Source organism: Thamnophis elegans, chromosome 1 (genome assembly GCF_009769535.1).
Source record: "Thamnophis elegans isolate rThaEle1 chromosome 1, rThaEle1.pri, whole genome shotgun sequence".
In the NCBI taxonomy this organism is placed as follows: Eukaryota; Metazoa; Chordata; class Lepidosauria; order Squamata; family Colubridae; genus Thamnophis; species Thamnophis elegans.
Genome location: NC_045541.1, coordinates 100,653,865 through 100,675,572, shown reverse-complemented (window position 1 = coordinate 100,675,572; position 21,708 = coordinate 100,653,865). Strand labels below are relative to the sequence as shown.

General features: G+C 39.3%; 1 protein-coding gene across 1 annotated transcript in view; it reads left to right on the top strand.

Annotated features, from left to right (window-relative positions):
- ABTB2 (ankyrin repeat and BTB domain containing 2) overlaps positions 1-21,708 on the top strand; it is a 139,677-nt gene that overhangs the window by 95,256 nt on the left and 22,713 nt on the right. The window contains 1 exon segment of the mRNA XM_032236178.1: positions 13,958-14,110. Within this exon segment, the coding sequence (XP_032092069.1) occupies positions 13,958-14,110 (153 nt within the window).

Sequence of the window (21,708 nt, the reverse complement as noted above, 5' to 3'; positions counted from 1 at the left end):
AGGATATTAAGTGGCTGGAACCAATCGTATCGGCTCTGCCGTTCCATTGGACTATTTCAGTGACGTGGAAAGGGGGGATCTGCTGCTTGAGTAACAGTCTAGCCTCCATATTAATCTACCCAGGCCTCGTGCTAGCGAGGACACTCCAGCTTCCCAGAGCATGATAGCATAGTCTTTTGAGATTGAAGGATGCCAATGAAGTTGCTTTGAGATAAAAGCTTTAAACTAAATACAGTAAAGCTATTGTAAAAGTGCCTTTTTTGTACTTTTCCTAAATGGCATCCTATTACTCTGTTTCCTCAAAAATAAGACCTCCCTGGATAATAAGCCAAATCAGGCTTTTGAGTACATGTGCTAAAATATAATCCCTCCCCCCCAAAAATAATCCCTCCCTGAAAATATTGTAACACAGTAGCAGCCATGAGGTGACCACGCTCACTGCCTCCTGCACCTCAAAAATAATAAGATCTCCCCAAAAATAAGGTCAACCACATATTTCGGGGGTCAAAAGAAAATAAGACCTCTTATTTTCAGGGAAACACGGTAGTAAAACATTGTTTTACTTTAGATATGTACATTAGGTTGCACTCAGTGCTCTGAGAAGCTACTGAGGTCTTCTAATATATCCTTCCAAACAAATGAACAAAACTGGGGAGAATAAGAAATCCTTTGACTTTACATAATCTCATTGGTTTGATTAGCATTTTTTTCTTTAGAGAGATGTAGAATCTATGCACATTTTAACATGATTGTTCTGTGACAGAGATGCTTATTTTTTATTTTTAGAAGGAATCATTAGTGACTAATGTTTATTAAAAGGCATGAGCTTTTGTAAATGACTATTCACTTCCTTAGATCATTGAAGTAACCAAACAAATCTAGGATTTAAATTGTGATTTATTTATTTTTGAATAAATTTATTCATTATAAAATTTATTATGTTTAGTTTAAGTTTTATTTTATTTATATGCCGCCCTATTCCCTAAAAGGGACTCAGGGCGGCGAACAACTTAAACGGAAAGGGGAAACATACAAGTACAAAATAGACATTTAAAATGACCAACAACCACACCTGTCGAGAGGGGAAGGGAGCTCATCAACCCCAGGCCTGCCGACACAGCCAGGTTTTAACGGCTTTTCGGAAAGCAGGGAGAGAGGTGAGGGTCCGAATCTCCGCGGGGAGTTTGTTCCAAAGGGCCGGAGCTGCAACAGAGAAGGCCCTCCCCCGGGTCGTAGCCAGATGGCATCAGCTGGTGGATGGAACCCGGAGGAGGCTGACCCTATGCGATCTAATGGGTCTTTGGGAGGTAATTGGCAGCAGGCGGTCTCTCAGGTACCCAGGTCCAATACCATGAAGGGCTTTATAAGTAATAACTAGCACCTTGAAGCATATCTGGAGACCGATTGGAAGCCAGTGCAGCTCACGGAGGATAGGTGTAACGTGGGTATATCGAGGTACACCCACAATCGCTCGCGCGGCCACATTCTGGACCAGTTGAAGTCTCCGAATGCTCTTCAAGGGCTGCCCCATGTAGAGCGCATTGCAGTAGTCCAGTCTTGAGGTCATGAGGGCGTGAGTGACTGTTGCGAGTGCCTCCCGGTTCAGGTAGGGACGCAACTGGTGCACCAGGCGAACCTGGGCAAATGGCCCCCTGGTCACAGCCGACAAATGATGTTCTAAAGTCAGCTGTGGGTCCAGGATGACTCCCAAGTTGCGAGCCCTGTCTGAGGGGCATAAAATTTCACCCCCCAGCCTGAGTGATGGAATACTAACCAAATTTTTGGGAGGGAAACAAAAACAGCCACTCGGTCTTGTCTGGATTGAGCACAAGCTTATTTATTACTAAATACAGTGTCAAATCAGGCATGTCTATGAAGTTGAATAATACAGTTAAGCGGTCAGTATCCCTCGTTTATTATTACTGTCTAGCACACGGGTGTCAAACTCACGTTGCCATCACCTGATGCACAGTGTTTTTTTCCCTTTGCGGAGCTGGGGTAGGCATCCTGCACGTGATGCATCCGGCTCAGGAGCTGCCAGTTTGACACCCTGCTCTAGCATAAGGGTCTCAAACAAACATCCTGCAGACCCATGCAACCTGCTGAGCTTTGTCTGTTCTGAGGTCCGTGCTGACTTACCTGCTATCTCAGTTTCTTGATCCATCTCTATTATGTGCATATGGCCAGGCACGTAGAACAGTTTGTGATCATACATCCCAGTTTACCATTTGTTCCAGATTTTTGAGCCCCACTCTCCTTTTTCCATAGTCTCAATGTCCAAGGAACCAGTTTCCCTTTCATAGTTCTGCCTTGTGCAAGGCCAGTCTTACGTCTCACCTGCAGTGCTGGCTTATATGGGGCAATCCAGAATTGCAGTACTGCAGAAGTTGGCACTGTAAGAGAGAAAGAAAGCCTGTACCCAAGCGGAGGAGAAGCCAAGCCAGGGGCCAAAAGGAAGAAGTGAAGCCACACCAGCCGTGGTTTAGGGAAGAAGACATGGCCTTGAAAAGAAGATAACAGCGAGGAATGAGTGCCCAGCATTGCCTTCGCAGTTTCTCCACAATGCCAGTTTACACATTTTCTGCTTATTTGAACCATCTAATTCAGTGGTCCCCAACCTTTCTGGCACCAGGGATCAATTTTATGGAAGATGATTTTTCCACAGAACCGGTGTGTGTGTGTGTGTGTGTGTGTGTGTGTGATGGTTTCACATACAATCTAGATCCCATACATGCCAAATAAAGTTTTGCTTGCTCACCTGCTGGTTATGCAGCCCATTTCCTAACAAGCCATGGACCGATACCGGTCCACCGTCCAGAGTTTGGGGATCTCTGATCTAATTCATCCACAGACCAATGAGATGAAAGTCCTGGGCTAGAAATGCCAGAAGTGAATTGATTGAAATCCAGAGCACTTCTGAGAGTGATGTGCCAGTAAAATGAATAAATGATTACACGTGTAACATATAATAGTTTGAAGTATGTGGGGTTTTTTCCACACATTTCCCACTGCCCTTACTTTCCTTTTCTTTTTCAGTTCATTTTTAACATTTGTTGCACTTATGCACATGGGAGTGACTACCTCAAAGTCATTAGGTTGTTCCATAACAAAAGGCAAATTTAAATTTGGTTTTCCCAATGGGAAGTGAATCAGGCCGCTTCTTAAATAAATAGCAGGCTAAGAAATTATGTTAGATAAACCTCATGTTCTGACCCAGCTCCCCAAACACGACAAACCCTCTGACATGAACTCAAAAGATTCCTTTATTAGGAATGCCGGCAGCTGGCAAAATGTTTCTCTTGCAGGCTAACAAGTCTGTCCATAAGGAAGATGAATAGTTGTTTGCCACATCTATTCATCTCCCACATCCTTTTATTCCCAGAGCTAGGGTGAGGCCTCATTAGCAGCAATGGCTCTTCCTCCCCCAGGATCGGCCCACAGCTTTGCACTGCTCTCCTCTTCCCTGCCTTTTGCGCAGCTGGGCATCAGGCACTGGACCCAGCTGTTCCTCCTTTTCTTCATCAACCATCTCCAGATCTGGGGGCTATTGACTTTCTATCTGAGGGCTGAGGGCCCTCTGTCTCCCTCTCTACCAGTTCCATTCGCTCTTCCCCTTGGAGCTCCCAGGTTGCCTTGATGCCGACCCTGACTCCCACACCTCCTCCTCCTCTGATTTGGCTACTGGAAGGGCTGGCAGCTGACAGGCCACAACACCAGAGATGGTATTCAGCAGGTTCTGACCAATTTTGGAGAACCGGTAGCAGAAACCTTGAGTAGTTTGAAGAACCGGTAAATACCACTTATGACTGGCCTTGCCCCCTTCTATTTTCTGCCTCCCGAGTCTCAGCTGATCAGGAGGGGATGGGGATTTTGCAATAACCTTTCCCTGCCATGCCCACAGAACCGGTATTAAAAAATCTTGAATCCCACCACTGCACCACACCTCATCAACATTAGAGTCAAACATAGTTACTTAAACTGTGTTGAAAGTAGGACTACTTTACCAATTATCATTCGTGCAGAGTGCAGACCATTGGCAAAGATGTGATAAAACAAGGAATACTTTTTAGTCATCACTGCCTACCCCAACCCATTATTGTTAAAATAATTTTCCATTAGAGATAATTATAGGATAAAGGAATCTGTGGTTTCTAAAAGAATGATGTGGTCTGTTCTTATATAATTAAGTGATACTAAACATAAGCATATGGCACTGAGCCTGCCCTTGATAATGCTCTAATGGTGAAAAGTGGTTGTTTCACTTCCATTTATATTGTTCTTATGGCATAACAAAGTCAAGGCTAATAATAAAGGCGAGGAAAGGAATGAAACTTTATATATATCGTATTGACCTAATGAGAAAATTATATATACATACATACATACATACATACATATTTGTTATATTTGTGCTGATAAATAAATAAAGGGAGACTAGTATAGATCTATTTCAAGCTATAGCTTGAAATATTTTTTCAATATTTTTACTGTTGCCTTTGTTATATTTTGTGTTTTTTATTTGTGCTGATAAATAACATATATATATGTTATATTTGTGCTGATAAATAAATAAAGCACAAATATAACAAATGTAACAAAAAGGCAACAGTAAAAAAAAATATTGGGTTCTGTCTGGATGGTCTCTTGTGACGAGCCGAAGGACAGAGAATGGAAGTAGTGATCTTCCTCCCATATTTGGGCATACCGGGGGTTGTAAAATCTATATATCTATATCTATATCTATATCTATATCTATATCTATATCTATATCTATATCTATATCTATATCTATATCTATATCTATATCTATATCATATATATATATATATATATATATATATATATATATATATATATATATATATATATATATATATATATATAAATTAAATATATAAAATAAAATTATATATATATAAATTTCTCATTAGGTCAATACAGTCTCTTCCCAAACAATTCCAAATTGGGAATGAGACCAATTTATGCTAATATTTTGTGCTAGTACTGTGACATCTGGCTCATTTGCAAAGCAATCAACACGCTTTCCAACTCATTCTCTGAATGATCTTTGTTTTCTCAGCATTTCTCATAGAATATTTTATGATTCTCCCACCAGCAATAATAGGAAATTTCTTTTACTAGTGTAAATAGTCTAAAGCTAAGGAATCTGATTCATAATATTACCTTCTATCTTCTCCAGGGATCTCAGTTGGGAGAAATTTGTGGTTCACTAGAAAATGAGCTCTAACCTTTAAAAGACAAAGTATCTCAGTCTTGATATTAATGTTATTATTCAAGAACCATCTATTAACTACCCTGTTTCCATGCAAATAAGACCTCCCCAGATAATAATCCCAATCGGGCTTTTGAGCACATGCGCTAAAATAATCCCTCCCTAAAAATATTGCAACACAACAGCAGCCATGAGGTGACCACACTCGCTGCCTCCTGCACCTCAAAAATAATAAGACCTCCCCCAAAATAAAGCTAAGCGCTTGTTTCGAGGGTAAAAAAAAATTAGTTTTTCCTAGTTTCTGCTAAGTTCCCCAGAACATATGTATGTGTATGTCTTGAAGTAATTTATGTCACCACTCAAACACAATAAATCCAGATGGCTAACAATAGACTCCCAAAGGAAAACAGGTAAGCAATTTCAAATTAAAATCCAAACTAAAATAAGTAACCAGAAAAAATATCATTCATACCTCCCTTAGGATGGGAACGCCATTCAACCAGCCCCAAGCCTAAAGAAGGAGGCAAGTATTCCTGTCTTTCTGAAGGATAACAGAATTAGAAAAATATAACAGGAATCCTATCTTCTTCTGAATAGTATTCCACATTGGACAAACAGTTCTCTTCTTCACTCAGGAACGTCTGTATTCTGAAAAAAGTTATTATTCATTTAGATAGTAAATGTTAGTCTTTTAATTGTGCTCTATCACATCCTTATTCTTTCATTAAGGAACTGTTTCCTGAGTACCCCAATACCAGGGGTGGGTTCTGGCCAGCTTTACTGCTAGTTTGCTCGTGCGCATGCTTCACTCGTGTGTGCATGCGAAGTTCAATTAAAATTATTCTGTGCATGCACAGAACTCAAAAACAAGATGGCGACGACCGGGGAACTGGTTCAGGGGTGTGGCAGGCCTGGGTTGCTGCTGGTTCCAGAGACCCAGGTCGCCATACCACTGCCAGTTTGGCCAAACCAGTAGGAACCCACCTCTGCCCAATACATTTTTTGTCTTTATTGTTGCTCTGGAGGATCTCCTTAATTCCACCCATCTCATTCCTCACCACTGCTTTCCTGCTTCCTCTTCTTCCTCCTCCTTCTAATCATTTGCTAGATCACCATTGGAAAAATGCCCCTCTCCCTTTTTCTCTTTTTGAATACATTCATAGCCTGCTGTAGGTCTTCAGAAATAAAGTATTTGCTGTGTATTGTAAATATTAAACTTTTTTCGCTTGCAGAGTTCCAAGTGAAATGATCTCTGGAGCCCTTCACAGACAACAGCTAATTATCCTTTACAAACACTCAAATGCACATACAGTCACACATCCTAATTTAGCATTCCACTAAGAAAACACTGGCATCCACTTCAAATGGGAATTGAGTTGTATACAAAGTCTGCATGCTCAGCAACAACAGATCGTGCACAAATGCAACTTCAATCAAATACTGTAGTCGAAAAAATAGATTTAACTCAATTCCAATAGTATCCAGCCATTTTCTCTTAAAGTTCTTCTTTTTCGGCCCTGTCTATGACTTACTAACTAGAAATTCATTTTGTTACCTAAATACATTATTGGCCATATTAGGTTGTTGATAAAGTTACAGCTCAATTGTATGTAAATTCCCTACAAATTGATTGTGCTAAATTAGTAAAACACACTGAGAATTTTCAGAACCAGGTCTCCTATCAGTTACTGATGCTTAGCTTTCTTGCTCCTTCTTGAAGTTAAGCATGTTTACTTGGGAATGAAAGTTTCAGCTGTAGAAGAAGAGTTTCTCCCCAGCATTTTCTTTAAAAACAGCGATTGGGTAGTATTTCTCAAAGCAACTATGATATGATATAACACAACTCATGATACAATATGATATAATGTAACATATGCCAAAATGCAGTGAATGCCTCAGAGTAGGCAGAACAGGCTTCATAATGGAATTTGGGGGAAGCATCTTTATCCCACAATGTCAGCAATTTTCTTGACTAGAGTAACAGGTTTTGTGTACAAGAAGGGGGGTTGGTTAGTTGGTCAGTTGGTTAAATTTGTTTGCTGCACATCTCTCTACCAAGCAACTCTGGGTGCAGGGGTGGGTTTCTCGCCCCGTTCCAACCGGTTCAGTTTGAACGGGGCCGGCGGCGTCCTCGTGCACGTGCGCGGTGCACGCATGCGTACTAGCATCTGTGCGATGCTCCAGCTGCTCCTGGAGGATTGTGCAGGCGCTGTATGCGTCCTGCGCATGCGTGGAAGCGCAGAACTCGTCAAAACCGGGTAAGGAGCGCGGGCGGGCGGGTGGGCCCTTCGCCGTTCCCAGAAGTTACTTACTTCCGGGTTCGCCGACCAACCAGTTCGCAGGGACCACCGCGAACCGGTTGAAACCCACCCTTGTCTGGGTGGCTTACAATACCTCAAATAATAGAATAAAACAGTTACAGTTACAGGATTAAGACATTAAAACATCAGACATTAAAAGTCAAAACATTAAAATTAATATTAAAATGGATAAAAAGAACCAGTGTGTAATATGGTATCATTAATCTTTCCCCAAACAACAAAAAGTAATATTTTTTTCTTTGTTTGCCCTATTGCTTTAAAGGGTGTGCCATAATCTGGGGAGGGGGGGAATAAAACCTTCCTATACCAAACCAAGATTTACTGCAGCTTAAAAAAGCTATGCTGTGCATCCCATTATTTATGCATATCCCTCATTGCAAAGGCTTAGCTTCATTTACGTTAACCGATAAAAAGTGAGTGGAAGCCAACGTTAATCTTCAATCTTTTACAGTCTGACTCCTTTTACTTTATATGCATCTTACCATTTCGTCGTCTTCTCGAACAAACTGAATAAAAAAGCTTTTAAAGTTAAAATAAACACTTTGTGGGAGAAAAGTGTTTGGTAGGAGAGTTTTGAAACTAGAAATTGCACACATTCTTATGAGCGGTTTTTATCCTGTGTTGCGTTCTTTAGATTTAATTTTAGATAATGTGCAGTAATGGAATGGGTGGCAATGCTAGGACATTTGTCATTTAATTTGTCATTTAATTTTTAGCAGGAGGAAATACATCAAGGAGTTGTGGATTATAAAAATATCAAGGGCACAATATAAGCAAACCTGAATCCAGATTGGTGTATAAAGGACGATTCTTTGTATGCTTATTCAGAAATGGGATTCCCTGTTTTCATAGGGACTCGTGTCCAATTCCAGGAAAATGTGGACACAAATGCATATTTAGTTTCTGATTCACAGCGTTCCCATAAGGTTCCCCTTTGTCCAACTTATGCCATTTTCTGCATGTCATACCACTTCCTAAATGTCAGTGGAAAGAATATCTGCTATTAAAAAAATACCAATGTATGATTTAGTGCAGGCCTAAGGGAGCTCAAACTCATCCTTCCTTTTCCCTCTCCTTTTCTAACATTGGTCAAAGGTGGTTAGAAGTTTCCATTTAGATTTATCCTTATTTAACGTATCGTTTGAATTTTAACCAATAGCTCAACTTAACTAGTGGTAGCTGAAGTCATCGCGAATTGTAACTGTTGGCTTATTTCAACTGAGATTCTCCACCATTTAATGCTTGGAATTTATATCAATCTGCAGGTAAGATGAAAAAAAATGGCAGCAAAAGTTTCCAAACTCTTTCTTCACTTTGGAAGAGGAAGATTTACGAGCAATTGCAAGATGTACTGCAGCTCATTCTTATGATGCCAAACCATAATAATCCAAAACAATGTCCAAATGCAGCCTCCTTTTTTCCTCCTGTTTTAAATCTAGAAGCATATGAATCCAGCTAAGCTGGATGTTTATGATTTTATTTTGGGGAAAATATGAGAAAGCTATTAATAAGATGAGTACATCCCATTCTGCAAAAATCATTATTGGCAAAAGTAGCTGCTAGAATAATATGACCAGAGGTGGGTTTTGTACTTTTTTTACTACTGGTTAGGGTGCATGCACACGCAAGGGTGTGACACTTCTGTGCATGCGCAGAAGCGTTCGAGCGAGTGGGTGGAGCCTCCCACCACCACTACTACCGGTTCGCCCAATCTGGGCCGAACCGGGAGGAACCCACCTCTGAATAAGACCTTTGTGTAGGATGACTTTTCACATTGTTATGACTCTATAGGTTGTTCAGTTAAACATAATGTACATTTGTAAATGCTTCAGTTAAAGCTAAAGTTCATGTTACTTTCATGAAGGGGGAAATACTTGCGTCATATGTATGTATGATGTGTTTTACATGTATGGGTGCAAGAAGAAAGGGCAGAGTAGCCATCAGCCTTGATGCAGAAAGCATATGCTAATATGTGTCCTGATGAAGGATGAATAGGACACTTCCCTGTTTCTCAGGAACGGAATTGCCCCAAACCAATTCAAAGATATTTAATTTTCTGAATCAAGTCCAGCAACTTTATAGAATGGTAATGTCATTTTCGCGAATACAACGAACAAACATCACCCCAACAGATTATCTTTCTATTTACCTTCCTCTCTTTTAGTTTAAGAATTAAACAGAGGAGTTGTAAATTTACTGACAAGGCTAAGGCTATGAAGTAATGTACTTATACACCCTCATTTTTTTGCATTTTGTCACTGGCATCTCTGGTTAAACTGGTTTTCAGGTTTCTGTAGTGCTTCCAATAGTTCTTCAAGCCCCAACTAGTTTTAAATTAACATTTTAGCAATGTGACTGTATATATCTAGTTGTTCAGATTTATATAGGCATCTACCTTTTATTATACTGAAATCACTGTTGTAAAGCCATCAGTTGGCCAGTTTGTTTGCTGTTGACTGTTGCAGCCCAACAATCATTTCCTTAAATATGAGCCAGCCGTGTGCAGCAGCTGGCAAAAAAGCCAACACAGTTCTAGGCTGCATAAACAGAGGGATAGAATCAAGATCACATGAAGTGTTAATACCACTTTATAATGCCTTGGTAAGGCCAAACTTGGAATACTGCATTCAATTTTGGTCGCCACGATGTAGAAAAGATGTGGAGCCTCTGGAAAGAGTGCAGAGAAGAGCAGCAAAGATGATTAGGCATCTGGAGACTAAAATATATGAAGAACGGTTGCAGGAACTGGGTATGTCTAGTTTAATAGAAGAAGGACTAGAGGAGACATGATAGCAGTGTTCCAATATCTCAGGGTTGCCACAAACAAGGGGGAGTCAAACTATTTTCCAAGGTGCCTGAGGGTAGAACAAGAAGCAATGGGTGGAAACTAATCAAGGAGAGAAGCAACTTAGAACTAAGGAGAAATTTCCTGACAGTTAGAACAATTAATCAGTGGAACAACTTGCCTCCAGAAGTTGTGAATGCTGCAACACTGGAAGTTTTTAAGAAGATGTTGGAAACATCTATTTGTCTGAAGTAGTGTAAGGTTTCCTACCTAGGCAGGGGGTTGGACTAGAAGACCTCTAAGGTCCCTTCCAACGCTGCTATTGTATTGTATTTCCCTTAGGAAGACCAGAGAGGAGATATTGAAACATGCCTAAACAATGACCCATTTATGCATTATATTTTATATCTGATATAATTTCAAAAGACTCTCTAGTCCAGTATGTGCTCTTGTTGCACTGTGTGGATGCAAAATTACTTTCTAGAGTATGTCACCTTGAGCATTGTCAGAAAAAAACCCCTCTATTTCAATCATATTTAGAGTCATCTCTGCTCTGTATGTATAATCTTTATTGTCATTGTACTTAAATACAACAAAATTGGTTATTTTATTTTCTTGAGTCACCAACTATCTTTGTGTTTACGTTTCATACAGGCATGGAGACCTATATGTAATCAGATCTTCCAGCATATCCCATGCATTTCACATCAGAGGGGGTATGCTGCCAGTTTGCACTGGTTTGGGTGACCCAGTAGTGGCGGTGGTGCAAGGCTCCACCCACACCCTGATGAGGTTCTACACATGCCCAGACGTGCGCGCACTCCCACTACTGAACCGGTAGTGAAAAAAATAGAATAGCTTCTCTGTTTCAGATGGGTATGGGCATTGAGAAATGGTCTTCCAATTTCGCCCCTATGTTTCTCGTCATTTGTCACAGACAAGTGCTGCCAATAGTAGATCTGCTGAGCATGGCTCTCAGATAAGGGCTGGGTTCACGCATCTTGCTAAACAAATCGTACTCTGAGATTGCTTCTTAAATTAGATTAAATAGCCATAAGAATCATTTATGATTCTTTGAAACCACCACAAGAATCATTTTTGATTAAAGAGTGGGAGATCTGTTTTTAAATCAATTGGTTGTTATTGTGAGGTTGTTATAAGTCATGTAGCACATTAATAATGCTGTTTTGTGGGTTGCTGCCTCCGCTCCCCCTTTGAAACCTTTTTCACTGTGGATAGAACTCGATTCCTAGTTACGCATTAGATACATAAATCCAATTTTCTTGGCAACAAAATGAAAGGGGCTAGCCATTATCTTCTTCCAGAGTGGTGTGTGCATGTGTATCTGCCATTATAACCTATCTCTAATTTAGATTCTATATTCCATTATTATGCAAAGTCATCTTGATGTTGCTGCTAGAGGGATGGCGGAAAAATAAAGGGAACTAAATAGACATATACTGTTTTGTTGCAACGGCGGTAGCAATACTTTGGACCAAATGACTGGTGAAGCTGTGCTCGAAAAGCATGAGTCAAAAAGATTAACTTGATTAGTTGAGTGTCTAACCGGCAGAAGCCACACTGTGTTTTCAAAAGGCAGATTTGAACAAAACATGCCTTTCTTGTGGCAAAATAAACATAAATGGTAGGCTCCTGATGAGCAGAAAGTTGAAAGGCTGAAAGGCTTAAAAAGAGAGCTCCAGTCATAGAAGTTATTATTCATCATTATTTTTAATGTGATTTGTCTTTCATGCTATCAGCTTATTTTCTTAATAGCCCACTCATTTTTATATACACTGTCACAAATGGGTTTTTATGGATGTTCAGAGAAATATTAAAGGTAATATGAAGAGTCTCAACACTGAACATTGTTTACTACAATTCTGTGAAAAATGAGTCAAAGAGTTTCTTTTTTATATAGTTGACTTGCCCTTGGCTAGCTACTAACAATGGCTGTAGCAATACTTTAAACAGATTACGTGAACTCCCAGCTTGTACCACATTCTCTTGTTATCTCAGTTGTCTATGAAGTGGATATCTGATTTTCTGCCTTCTACAATTGGAGCACCATCCAGATGCGTGAACTTCAGCTTCCAGAATGTTCAGCAGTGATCATGCAAAGTAAAATTCTGGAAGTTAAAGTTTACACATTTGGATGGTTATCCAGTTGCAGAAATCTGATACATGAGACATCACGTGCAAAATTGTTTTGCATCTGGAAAAATATATTGCATTGTTGTGAAATATATTTGATTGTTGCAAAGTGTACGAAATGGCAATGGAGACAAAATCATGGGGAAGTGGGCAAAACATTAAACATGCCCACATGAGACTTCTCTGATCTGTTTCCCAGAGAACAGATGGTCCTCAACTTATGGCTGGTCGCTTAGTCATCCTTCGAAGTAACAATGGACCTTCACATGATTACTTATGACCTAGATTCTAAATTCTCACAACCACCACCCATACAGACACATGATTACATTGTGGACTCTCAGCAGTCAGCCCACATTTACCACCATTTGCAGCATCCTTTGGTCATGTGATCAGGTTTTAGAACATTTTTTACCAAAAATCATGCGTTGTCCCTGTTTCTGGCAAAAAAAACCACCCATTGCAGACAATGAATTTGCGCAACAATCATTGTGCTTACTAATGATGCCCAAAAAAAGGTTGCAAAATTGGGTGTAGTCACATGATGACCCATTTAACAACTGGCATGATTTAGGACTATAATTCCAGGCTCAATTACAATTGTAAATCAAAGATTAAGTACATATACTTTCTGTCAGCATCCCTCCATTATATAATTAGGAAAGAAAGACCAAGAGATTCCATGTGTTGGAAATCAAAAGTACTTTTACTAATTACAAATGGTTAGCGAGCAGTTGCGAAGCGAAGTCTGTTTAATTAGGCGCGAAAGCAAATGATATATAGAATAGTCCATTCCCCACCCCTTGGGATCATAGCCTCAGGCCAATCATAAGTCCTTCAAGTGTCAGGTGTGAGATAACTTCAAAAGGCATCACGAAGATGGAATGTCGGGGCCGTTGGTCCAGGCGGGAAGCACCCACGCATGCGTAGTCCTACCATCCAGTAATTACTAGAACATTCCTCCAGCACATCGAATAACCCCACCCAATACCAAACCCTCCCTCCCCGTTTCATGACAGCTGAAGCAGAAGCAAAGCAGAAGCTGACACTTTCTCCCATCCAGAAACACGATGAATGTAAGACTAACAAAAGAGAGCAGAATTATTATGTTCTTTCTTGCCAATGTTACTTATCCTGCTTCTCTCAATGGCAAGTTTAGAAGATGTCCTAGAGGCCATATTCCAGTTTTTATGGCACTTTGGCATGTCATTCATTGTATGTGAAAAGAAATATAAAGTAGGTCACCCATTAATTACTTTATATCCTAGCCAACGTGTCCCGTGTAACCATGTTTACTAAAGAGGACATGATTACTTCAAAGTAGGTACCAGTAATATACTTAAGTAAAATTATTGTGAAATAAGAAAGTTTGGATTTTGAAGAAGTTGTATGATACATGATGAATATTCCTAGATAAAATGGGCCCTAACATGAAGTTGTGATGGATGTCTTATTGTTCTTCAGGCCATTCATGCTTTTGCCCCCTCTGATGGAATGGATGCGAGTAGCTATAACCTATGCTGAGCACCGGCGCAGTTTAACTGTACACAGTGATGATATACGACAGACAGCGAGGCTGCTGTTACCTGGATTGGACTGTGAACCTCGACAATTGAAGTAGGTGGCGTACTTTTAATATTCCACTTACATTTAATCGCAATATATTCTAATTAAGGCTGCTGCTTTTAAATATATTTTATATGTACATGCCAGAAGACTGATTTGTTTGTAAGGGGCTCTGTGTCAGTATTATTTCTGAAGGGATGTTGATTTATAAACTTTAGCATTTTTCTTGACAATCAAAGCCCAAAAAAATATTATCTAAAATGGGACAAGCTTCCCCTTGGAGTTATTGTGAATAACCACGCGTGGCCCCGAACATAAATCACAATTTGTTCAAGAAAATTGAAGGACAGTATTTTTAAAGGTGAAATGATCAGGCACATAGAAAGAACATTAAAGTACCGTATTTTTGGACTATAAGATGCACCAGTGTATAAGATGCACCAAGATTTGGAAGAGCTAAGTAAGAAAAAAAGGTTTTGTCTTCCCTGGCCCCCAGGAGCACTCTGTAGGCTTCAGCAGGACTGGGGTAAGGCAAAAACACCCCCATTTTCACCATAATGGGGGGGTTGTTTTCCCTTCCCCCAGCCCTGCTGAAGCCTGCAGAGTGCTCCTGTGGGGCGGGGAAGACAAAACACCCGTTTTGGTGAGAAACAGACTGTTTTTTGCCCATTTTTCACAAAATGGGATGCAGGGACAGGCCTTTGGGAGGCCAAAAATGGCTCTATTCAGTGTATAAGAAACATCACATTTCCACGCTCTTTTAGGGGGGGAGAACCTGTGTCTATACTCCAAAAAATACGGTAGCTTCTGTGAGGTAAATTAGGCCGCAATAGCCTTTTGAGTTTTTTCGGAATGTAAAGAAATGTACAGAGGAATATCCTTGAAAGAATAGTGGACTTGGATTTTGAAGAGGCTTTAACCAAATATTAAGAAATTCTTGATCAACAGAGCAGTCATAAATAAGAAAAGATTGGTAATGATTAAATAACAGAAATCAGAGAATGGGATTAAGTGAACAGTTCTTGCAATGGATGGACATAACCACTATCATCCTGAAGAGTCTGCATCAGGACCAATATTTTTATTCTTTCCAATCCAACAGAATATTGGAAAGAAATGATATAAAAGAGCTTAGTACCATCTGCCCTCTGGGCTATCTGTCTGCCAATAGGAAAGCTCTCCCAAATCAGAAGAGAACAGGGCAAATTATCTATGACAGAAGCATGCAAAACAATGATTGTGCGTGTTTTTTTAATAGGCTGGACCTGATTGGAACTGCAGAGAAAAGAAATCCAGGGGAAAAAAAATATCCCCAGTGCATTACTATATGTTAGGAGAAGCAGCTGGAAACAGTAACTCAGAAATGCTGCTGTTCTACTTTAAAACCCCCACTTTCTGGTCACATGACCCAGTGCAGAATGTGTGCAGCCTTCTCAATACTTCTCAGGGCACACACGCACACAAAGCAGAAACAAACGTCCATAGCGTATTAGTTTGTTATACAGGAGAAAGTAAATATGCCTTCTGTGGCCAAGCGGTTTGGTAGCAATTCATGAAGCCATGCTCGGTATGCTTTCTTTAAGTTATTTACTTTACTTAGCTCACTTTCAGCCATGTACCTCACCAGGGGGTTATATATTAAACAGAATGGTGGGAATGTCTGGAGAAATTTATGGGTAATTAAAACTATAAAATCCATTTCCACAAATTGAATCAGCGTCCACTGATTTTTTAAACTGTTTGGCCAAATTCATGAACAGTAAAACTTTAACAGAACAATAGAATAACAGAGTTGGAAGGGACCTTGGAAGTCTCCTACTCCAACCTTTGCTCAAACAGGGCATCCTATACCATTCTAGACAAGTAGTTGTCCAGTCTTCTTATATTTGTCCAGTGATGGAGCAACCACAACTTCTGAAGGCAAGCCGTTCGACTGGTTAATTGATCTCACCTTTAGGAAAATTCTCCTTATTTTTAGGTTGCTTCTCTCCTTGATTAGTTTTCCATCCATTGATTCTTGTTTTGCCTTCTGGTGCTTTAGAAAATAGTTTGGCCTCATCTTCTTTGTGGCAGCCCCTCAAATATTGTAACGTTCTTTATATGTTTCAGCCTTCTGTCCCCTAATCTCTTTGTTGCTCTTTCCTAGTGCAATGTTAATTGCACTGTCAACTATTGGTGATTGCCAGTCATGATTATGACAGGATATCTGCATGTATCATAAAGAGCTGGTGCTATACGAATGAATGAATGAATGAATAAATGAATTAATTGTATTAAGCATATAAAATATCAAATAAAATGAACATATATTCCTTCTAAAGTATGTGTTCATTAAACCTATGCATATGGTAAAAGGTCAAGTGCACACAAATGATTTAAATTGAATAATAACAATAACAATAATAACCAAAGAGGCAAGAAGGAGAAGCCTTTGAGGAAAATTCAGTTGGAATTGAAGATCAAAAAATTTCATGGAGACTGAGCAACTTAAAGAACTAAGACAAGGTCAGCTAAAAACAAGCAAGTCAAAAGCCTGGAAGCAAGATACGATTTGGAAAATAAGGAGATTGCGGTAGTAATTGAAGAGCTGAAGCAGAGGGTTGTTGCCATTGCTGAAAAGATTAAACAGTTTGAAAATCGAGTAACTCAGTTCAAGGAAAACTCACAGTTCAGAGCAAATCAGAACCAGTTTTATAAGAGCTTAGAAAGTGGAGATGGAGTAACAACAAATGAAAAGCCTGATAAAGAAAAAGCTCTGAAATACTGAAAGAATTTATGGGAAAACAAGAAGCACAACAGAAATGCAAAATGGATCAAGCAGGTTGAAGATTCTATTAAAGTACATAGATGTACTTTAAGATGTGAAAATACAAAAGAAATGGTGCAAAGGCAGTCAAGAAAAGTGGAGTGCACCTGGACCAGATGAGGCTACATGGTTTCTGTCTAAAGGCACTTACAAGTATGCACGAAAGATTGGCAGCCCAAATGAACCAGATCTTAAAAAACACCTGAAAATGATGAATGGATGACAACTGGAAGGACATTTTTGATCCAAAAAGATAAAGAAAAAGGAAAGGACCCTGGAAACTATAGGCCAATCACCTGTTTGCCAACAACATACAAGCTCCTTACTGGTAACATTGCAAACCAATTTACGGATGCTTGGAAAGAAATGGACTTGTTTCCTGTAGAACAGAAAGGATGCTGCAAAAATTTAAGAGAAACAAAGGACCAACTGCTGATGACAAGCTAATCCTAAAGAATTCAAAGAAAAGACAAACCAGCTGTCATGGCTTGGATAGACTATAAGAAAGTGTTTGATTCAGTTCCCCACAGCTGGATCAAGAATGTCTCAAATCTTTGGCATCAGCAGCAACATACAAAAATTCATGGAAACTTCAATGAATTTCTGGAAAATGAAGCTTATGGCTAATGGAAAGAATTGGGTGAAGTTGAAATTAAACGAGGCATTTTCCAGGGTGATTCCTTTCACCCTTACTTTTTATACTCTCAATGCTACCACTGACAACCATTTTGAAAAAGGTGAACTGTGGATACGAACTTGCAAAGAAAGGACTGAAAAATTTCACACTTGTGTACATGGATGATTTGAAGCTGTTTGGTAAACAAAAGCTGAACTGAATTTATTAATTGAAGCACAAAAGAATTTAGCCAAGACATTGGTATGCAGTTTGGAATTGACAAATGTGCAACAATGGCAACCAAAGCAGGCAAGGTCATAGAAGATGATGGAATAGAACTTGAGAATGAAGAAATGATAAAGGCAGTAAAATCAGAAGAAGGTTACAAGTACTTGGGAATTTTAGAGGCCTCTGACTTAATGCATAATAAAGTCAAGGAATTAACCCAGCCAAGTACATTCGACGAATTCGCAAGATATTAAAGTCCAAACTGAGTGGAGGAAACATCATAAAAGCCATAAATACCTGGGCTATATCTGTAATTCTATACTCTGCAGGAATAATTGACTGGACCCAGATGGAGTTGGACAATTTGGACAGAAAAACAGGAAGCTTATGACAATGAATCATGCTTTGCACCCTAAAAGTTAGGTTGACCAATTGTATCTACCAAGAGCAGAGGGTGGTCAAGTACTCCTACAAGTTAAAGCAGACTGTGGAAGAACGAAAGACACAGCTTGAATGATTACATCCAGAAAAGTGAAGAAACCAATGATTAAGGAAGTAATAAAGGAGGCCTTTTGAAGACAACTAAGTTAAAAGCTGAATATAAGAAAGAAGTAATTGAGAAAAGCAAAGCTATGCATGGCTAATACTTGAAAAGTATTGAAGGCAAAGCTGACCAAAAACTATTTGGAACTGGTTAAGAGCAGGAGTACTGAAAAAAGAAACAGAAGGCTTTATTTTGGCAGCTCAAAAACAAGCCTTAGCCACAAACTTTATGAAGGCAAAAATTCAACATGTTACCACCAACAGCAAATGTCGCCTCTGTAATGAGAAGATGAGCCAGTTGACCACTTGATCAGCGGGTGCACAAAATGACTACCTACAACGCCATGACCGCGGTTGCTAAGATTATTCACTGGAAATTGTGCCAAAAGTTTGGATTTGAATACAGCAAAAACCACTGGGACCATCAGGTTGAGAAGGTTTTTAGAGAATGAGAAAGGCAAGATCTTGTGGGACTTCAGAATCCAGACTGACAGGCACTTGGCCTACAACACACCTGACATAACAATAATTGAAAAGAAAAAGTCTAGTTCATGACATTGCAATACCTGGTGATGCATGAATTGAAGATAAACAGCAAGAAAAAAGTCACAAAATACCGGGACTTGCAAATTGAAGTTGAGCGACTGTGGAAAAAGAAATCATGTGTTGTCCCAATTGTAATTGGAGCCCTTGGAGCAATACCCAAAGGGCTACCTTGCTATTTGGAAATTCTAAATTTACCTGACTTGAACATTTTGACTCTATAAAAAACCATCCTACTTGGAACAAGTTATATCCTCCGACGTTACCTTAACAGTTCCTAGGTCCTTGGTTAGGACTCAAGCTGTTGAGCTACCAACCAGCCCCAGAGGCTGTGAATCTCACCAAAGATTAACCACATAATAATAAATGTTATCACCAATCAATCATAATATTCAAGGACTAACGACTCACAAGTCATCTTGCATGAGTTTGTCACCTCAATTTATCTGCAGCAGTGAGAATTACTCAGTGCACAGCATGGACAGAAAAAGGCTTAATTTCCTTATCCCTCAAAAAAGTTTTAATTTCATTTTGTCCTTCCTTCCTCCCCAAAAACCTTAAATTAAAATAGGTTTAATTAATATCTGGTAGAGTTATTACAGATTCATGATTATTCATGATTGTAGGATACTTGGATACTAGCATCCCAATGGCTGCTAGGTTGACCACCTATGGTTGACCACTGTGGAAACAAAAAGCTGGATTAGTTGGGCCTTCTATGTAATTCAGCACAGCTCTTCATAGGTGTTCTGCTGTTTCTTGAAGAACCGTCAATATTATGGCGGAGAGTGTTCTAGTATGGACTGTATAAACTAATATCAAACAATCAGGTTGCTTCTGCTTCCTTCCACAGTTCGTTGCCTATATATTCTACCGGTTTTACAATCATTGTTTGCTGTTTTGGTGTCATATGTTTAGCATATTAATGTTTAAATACCACTTGAAAATCTCAATACCTCTTCAGAATCTAAATATTATAGGAAATTATTTTGACGATGAGGCTAACTTTATCTTTATGAATACTCTATTTGGAGTATTGCTGTATATACTGTAAGTATATTTTAGGCATGAAAGATTGCAGTGAAAATCTTTAACTCTTTAATAATTCTGTATGACTACTGAAAAGTCATTTAAGCATTCTTAAGGTTCTCTGAAAAACTATGAAAAGTAGTTATTATACGAAGAAAAATGCATTGAAGAGTCAGTTGCAGTCAGCTGGCATCAGTATCAAACAAATACATAAATTGAATTTTAAGATTGCTAAATTAAATGCATTGAACAGAATATTAGCAGTTTTCTTTAACTGCTCAGAAATAGCTAACAGTGCAAAATTTCTTTCTTCCAAGTCTTTCAGTATAGCATTTCCAAAGTGCTGAATATAAGTAAATTCTTTTTAAGAAACAAATGGATTTCTGTCAAAAGTTTAGAATAAACAAAGTCACACATTGGAATTTTCCAATCTGCTATCTTGGCAGCATCATCCCATATTGTTTTCCTAACCTTAACTGCTTTATTTAGTCATATTGCAACACCAATAATTAAAACATAAGTACTCCATATGTTTAGAGAGAGAAAAGCTTTGATAATTTTATCAAGGTCTCTTAGTAAAAAAAAAAAAAAAGACCAAAGAACCCTCAATTTGCACATACAGAAGAAACTGTCAAATGATTCTGCTAACATCCATATAAAAGACCTATTGGGAGATAACCACACCACAAGACTAAGTAATTCACCAATATGGAAGGCAACTGTATGACATATTAAAAAGTGCTGACTGCACTTGCAACCCTTATTCTGCCTGGGCATCGAAACAATGCTATTGTCTTCCTGCTGGACCAAGTAAAAATTGCACAATCAAGTCTACTAATTGATCTGTAGTTTCAGCCGACACAAAGATAGAAGAACTTGGGCTCAAGAGCCCTTCCCCATGCTCACATGCATGCATGCTACAGACTCACTCAGTTCATACATACTTCTCTGCTATCTCACCCCAGCCTGGCAGCTGCACAGCTACTTGCCAATCTAGCAAATAAAATGGGAGGGATTGGACCTTCTGTTGCCAAAAGATGAAAAAACAATGGCCTAGGGGCCAAAGGGAGGATATGGTCACCAGTGGTTTCAAATGGGCAACAAGAACAATAGGACCCTATTGTTCTACCTTCTGTTGTATGTGCTATAGCATCCACATAATAAGATCCCTTCTGGAGATGCTGAAGAACATCCATCTGATGATCCCTTCTCCTTGTGGCTCCCTCGTTTGGAACATCATTCCATGGAAATTAGACTGGCCCCACTTGACACTCCCTTTCTCAAGGCCTCTTAGAAACCTGGTTTTGCCAACAGACCTGGGGAACCCAGAGTGGGAAGGAGCCCATCAAGTGGCTTGTTAGATTGATGTTTTTTGTTGTCTGGGTGATTAGGATTAGGTGTTTTGTATATTGGGCTTTTATTTTGTGGTAAGCTCCAGTCTCTGAGAGTGAGTGGCCAGCCATATAAATTCTCTAATTAAATGAATAAGTCCCTGCATAGCGGGATGAGTGAAGACAAGATCCTATGTTAACAAAACTGTTAACAAAGCATTTGTCTTAGGTATGATCTACACATGGTCAAGTGAGGTTGAGCATGAATGATAGGATTGTAATTTTTCAGTCTACAAGAAGAATTATGCCTCTTCTGAACATTTCCTGTAAATGATCACCACAACAATGAGAGGTTAAACCATTGCCTATTTGTAGGAAAGTTTAGTAGAAACATCATTAGAAACATGATCTCCTTATGTGAAGTCTGAAATAATACAATCCTTTATGCCACCTCAGATTTCTGTCATAATCAAATGTAAAACAGTCCTCAGATTAATAGTGAGGAAGACAAATACTGTAGCAGGAATGATATGCAGCAAACATAATTCTGTGT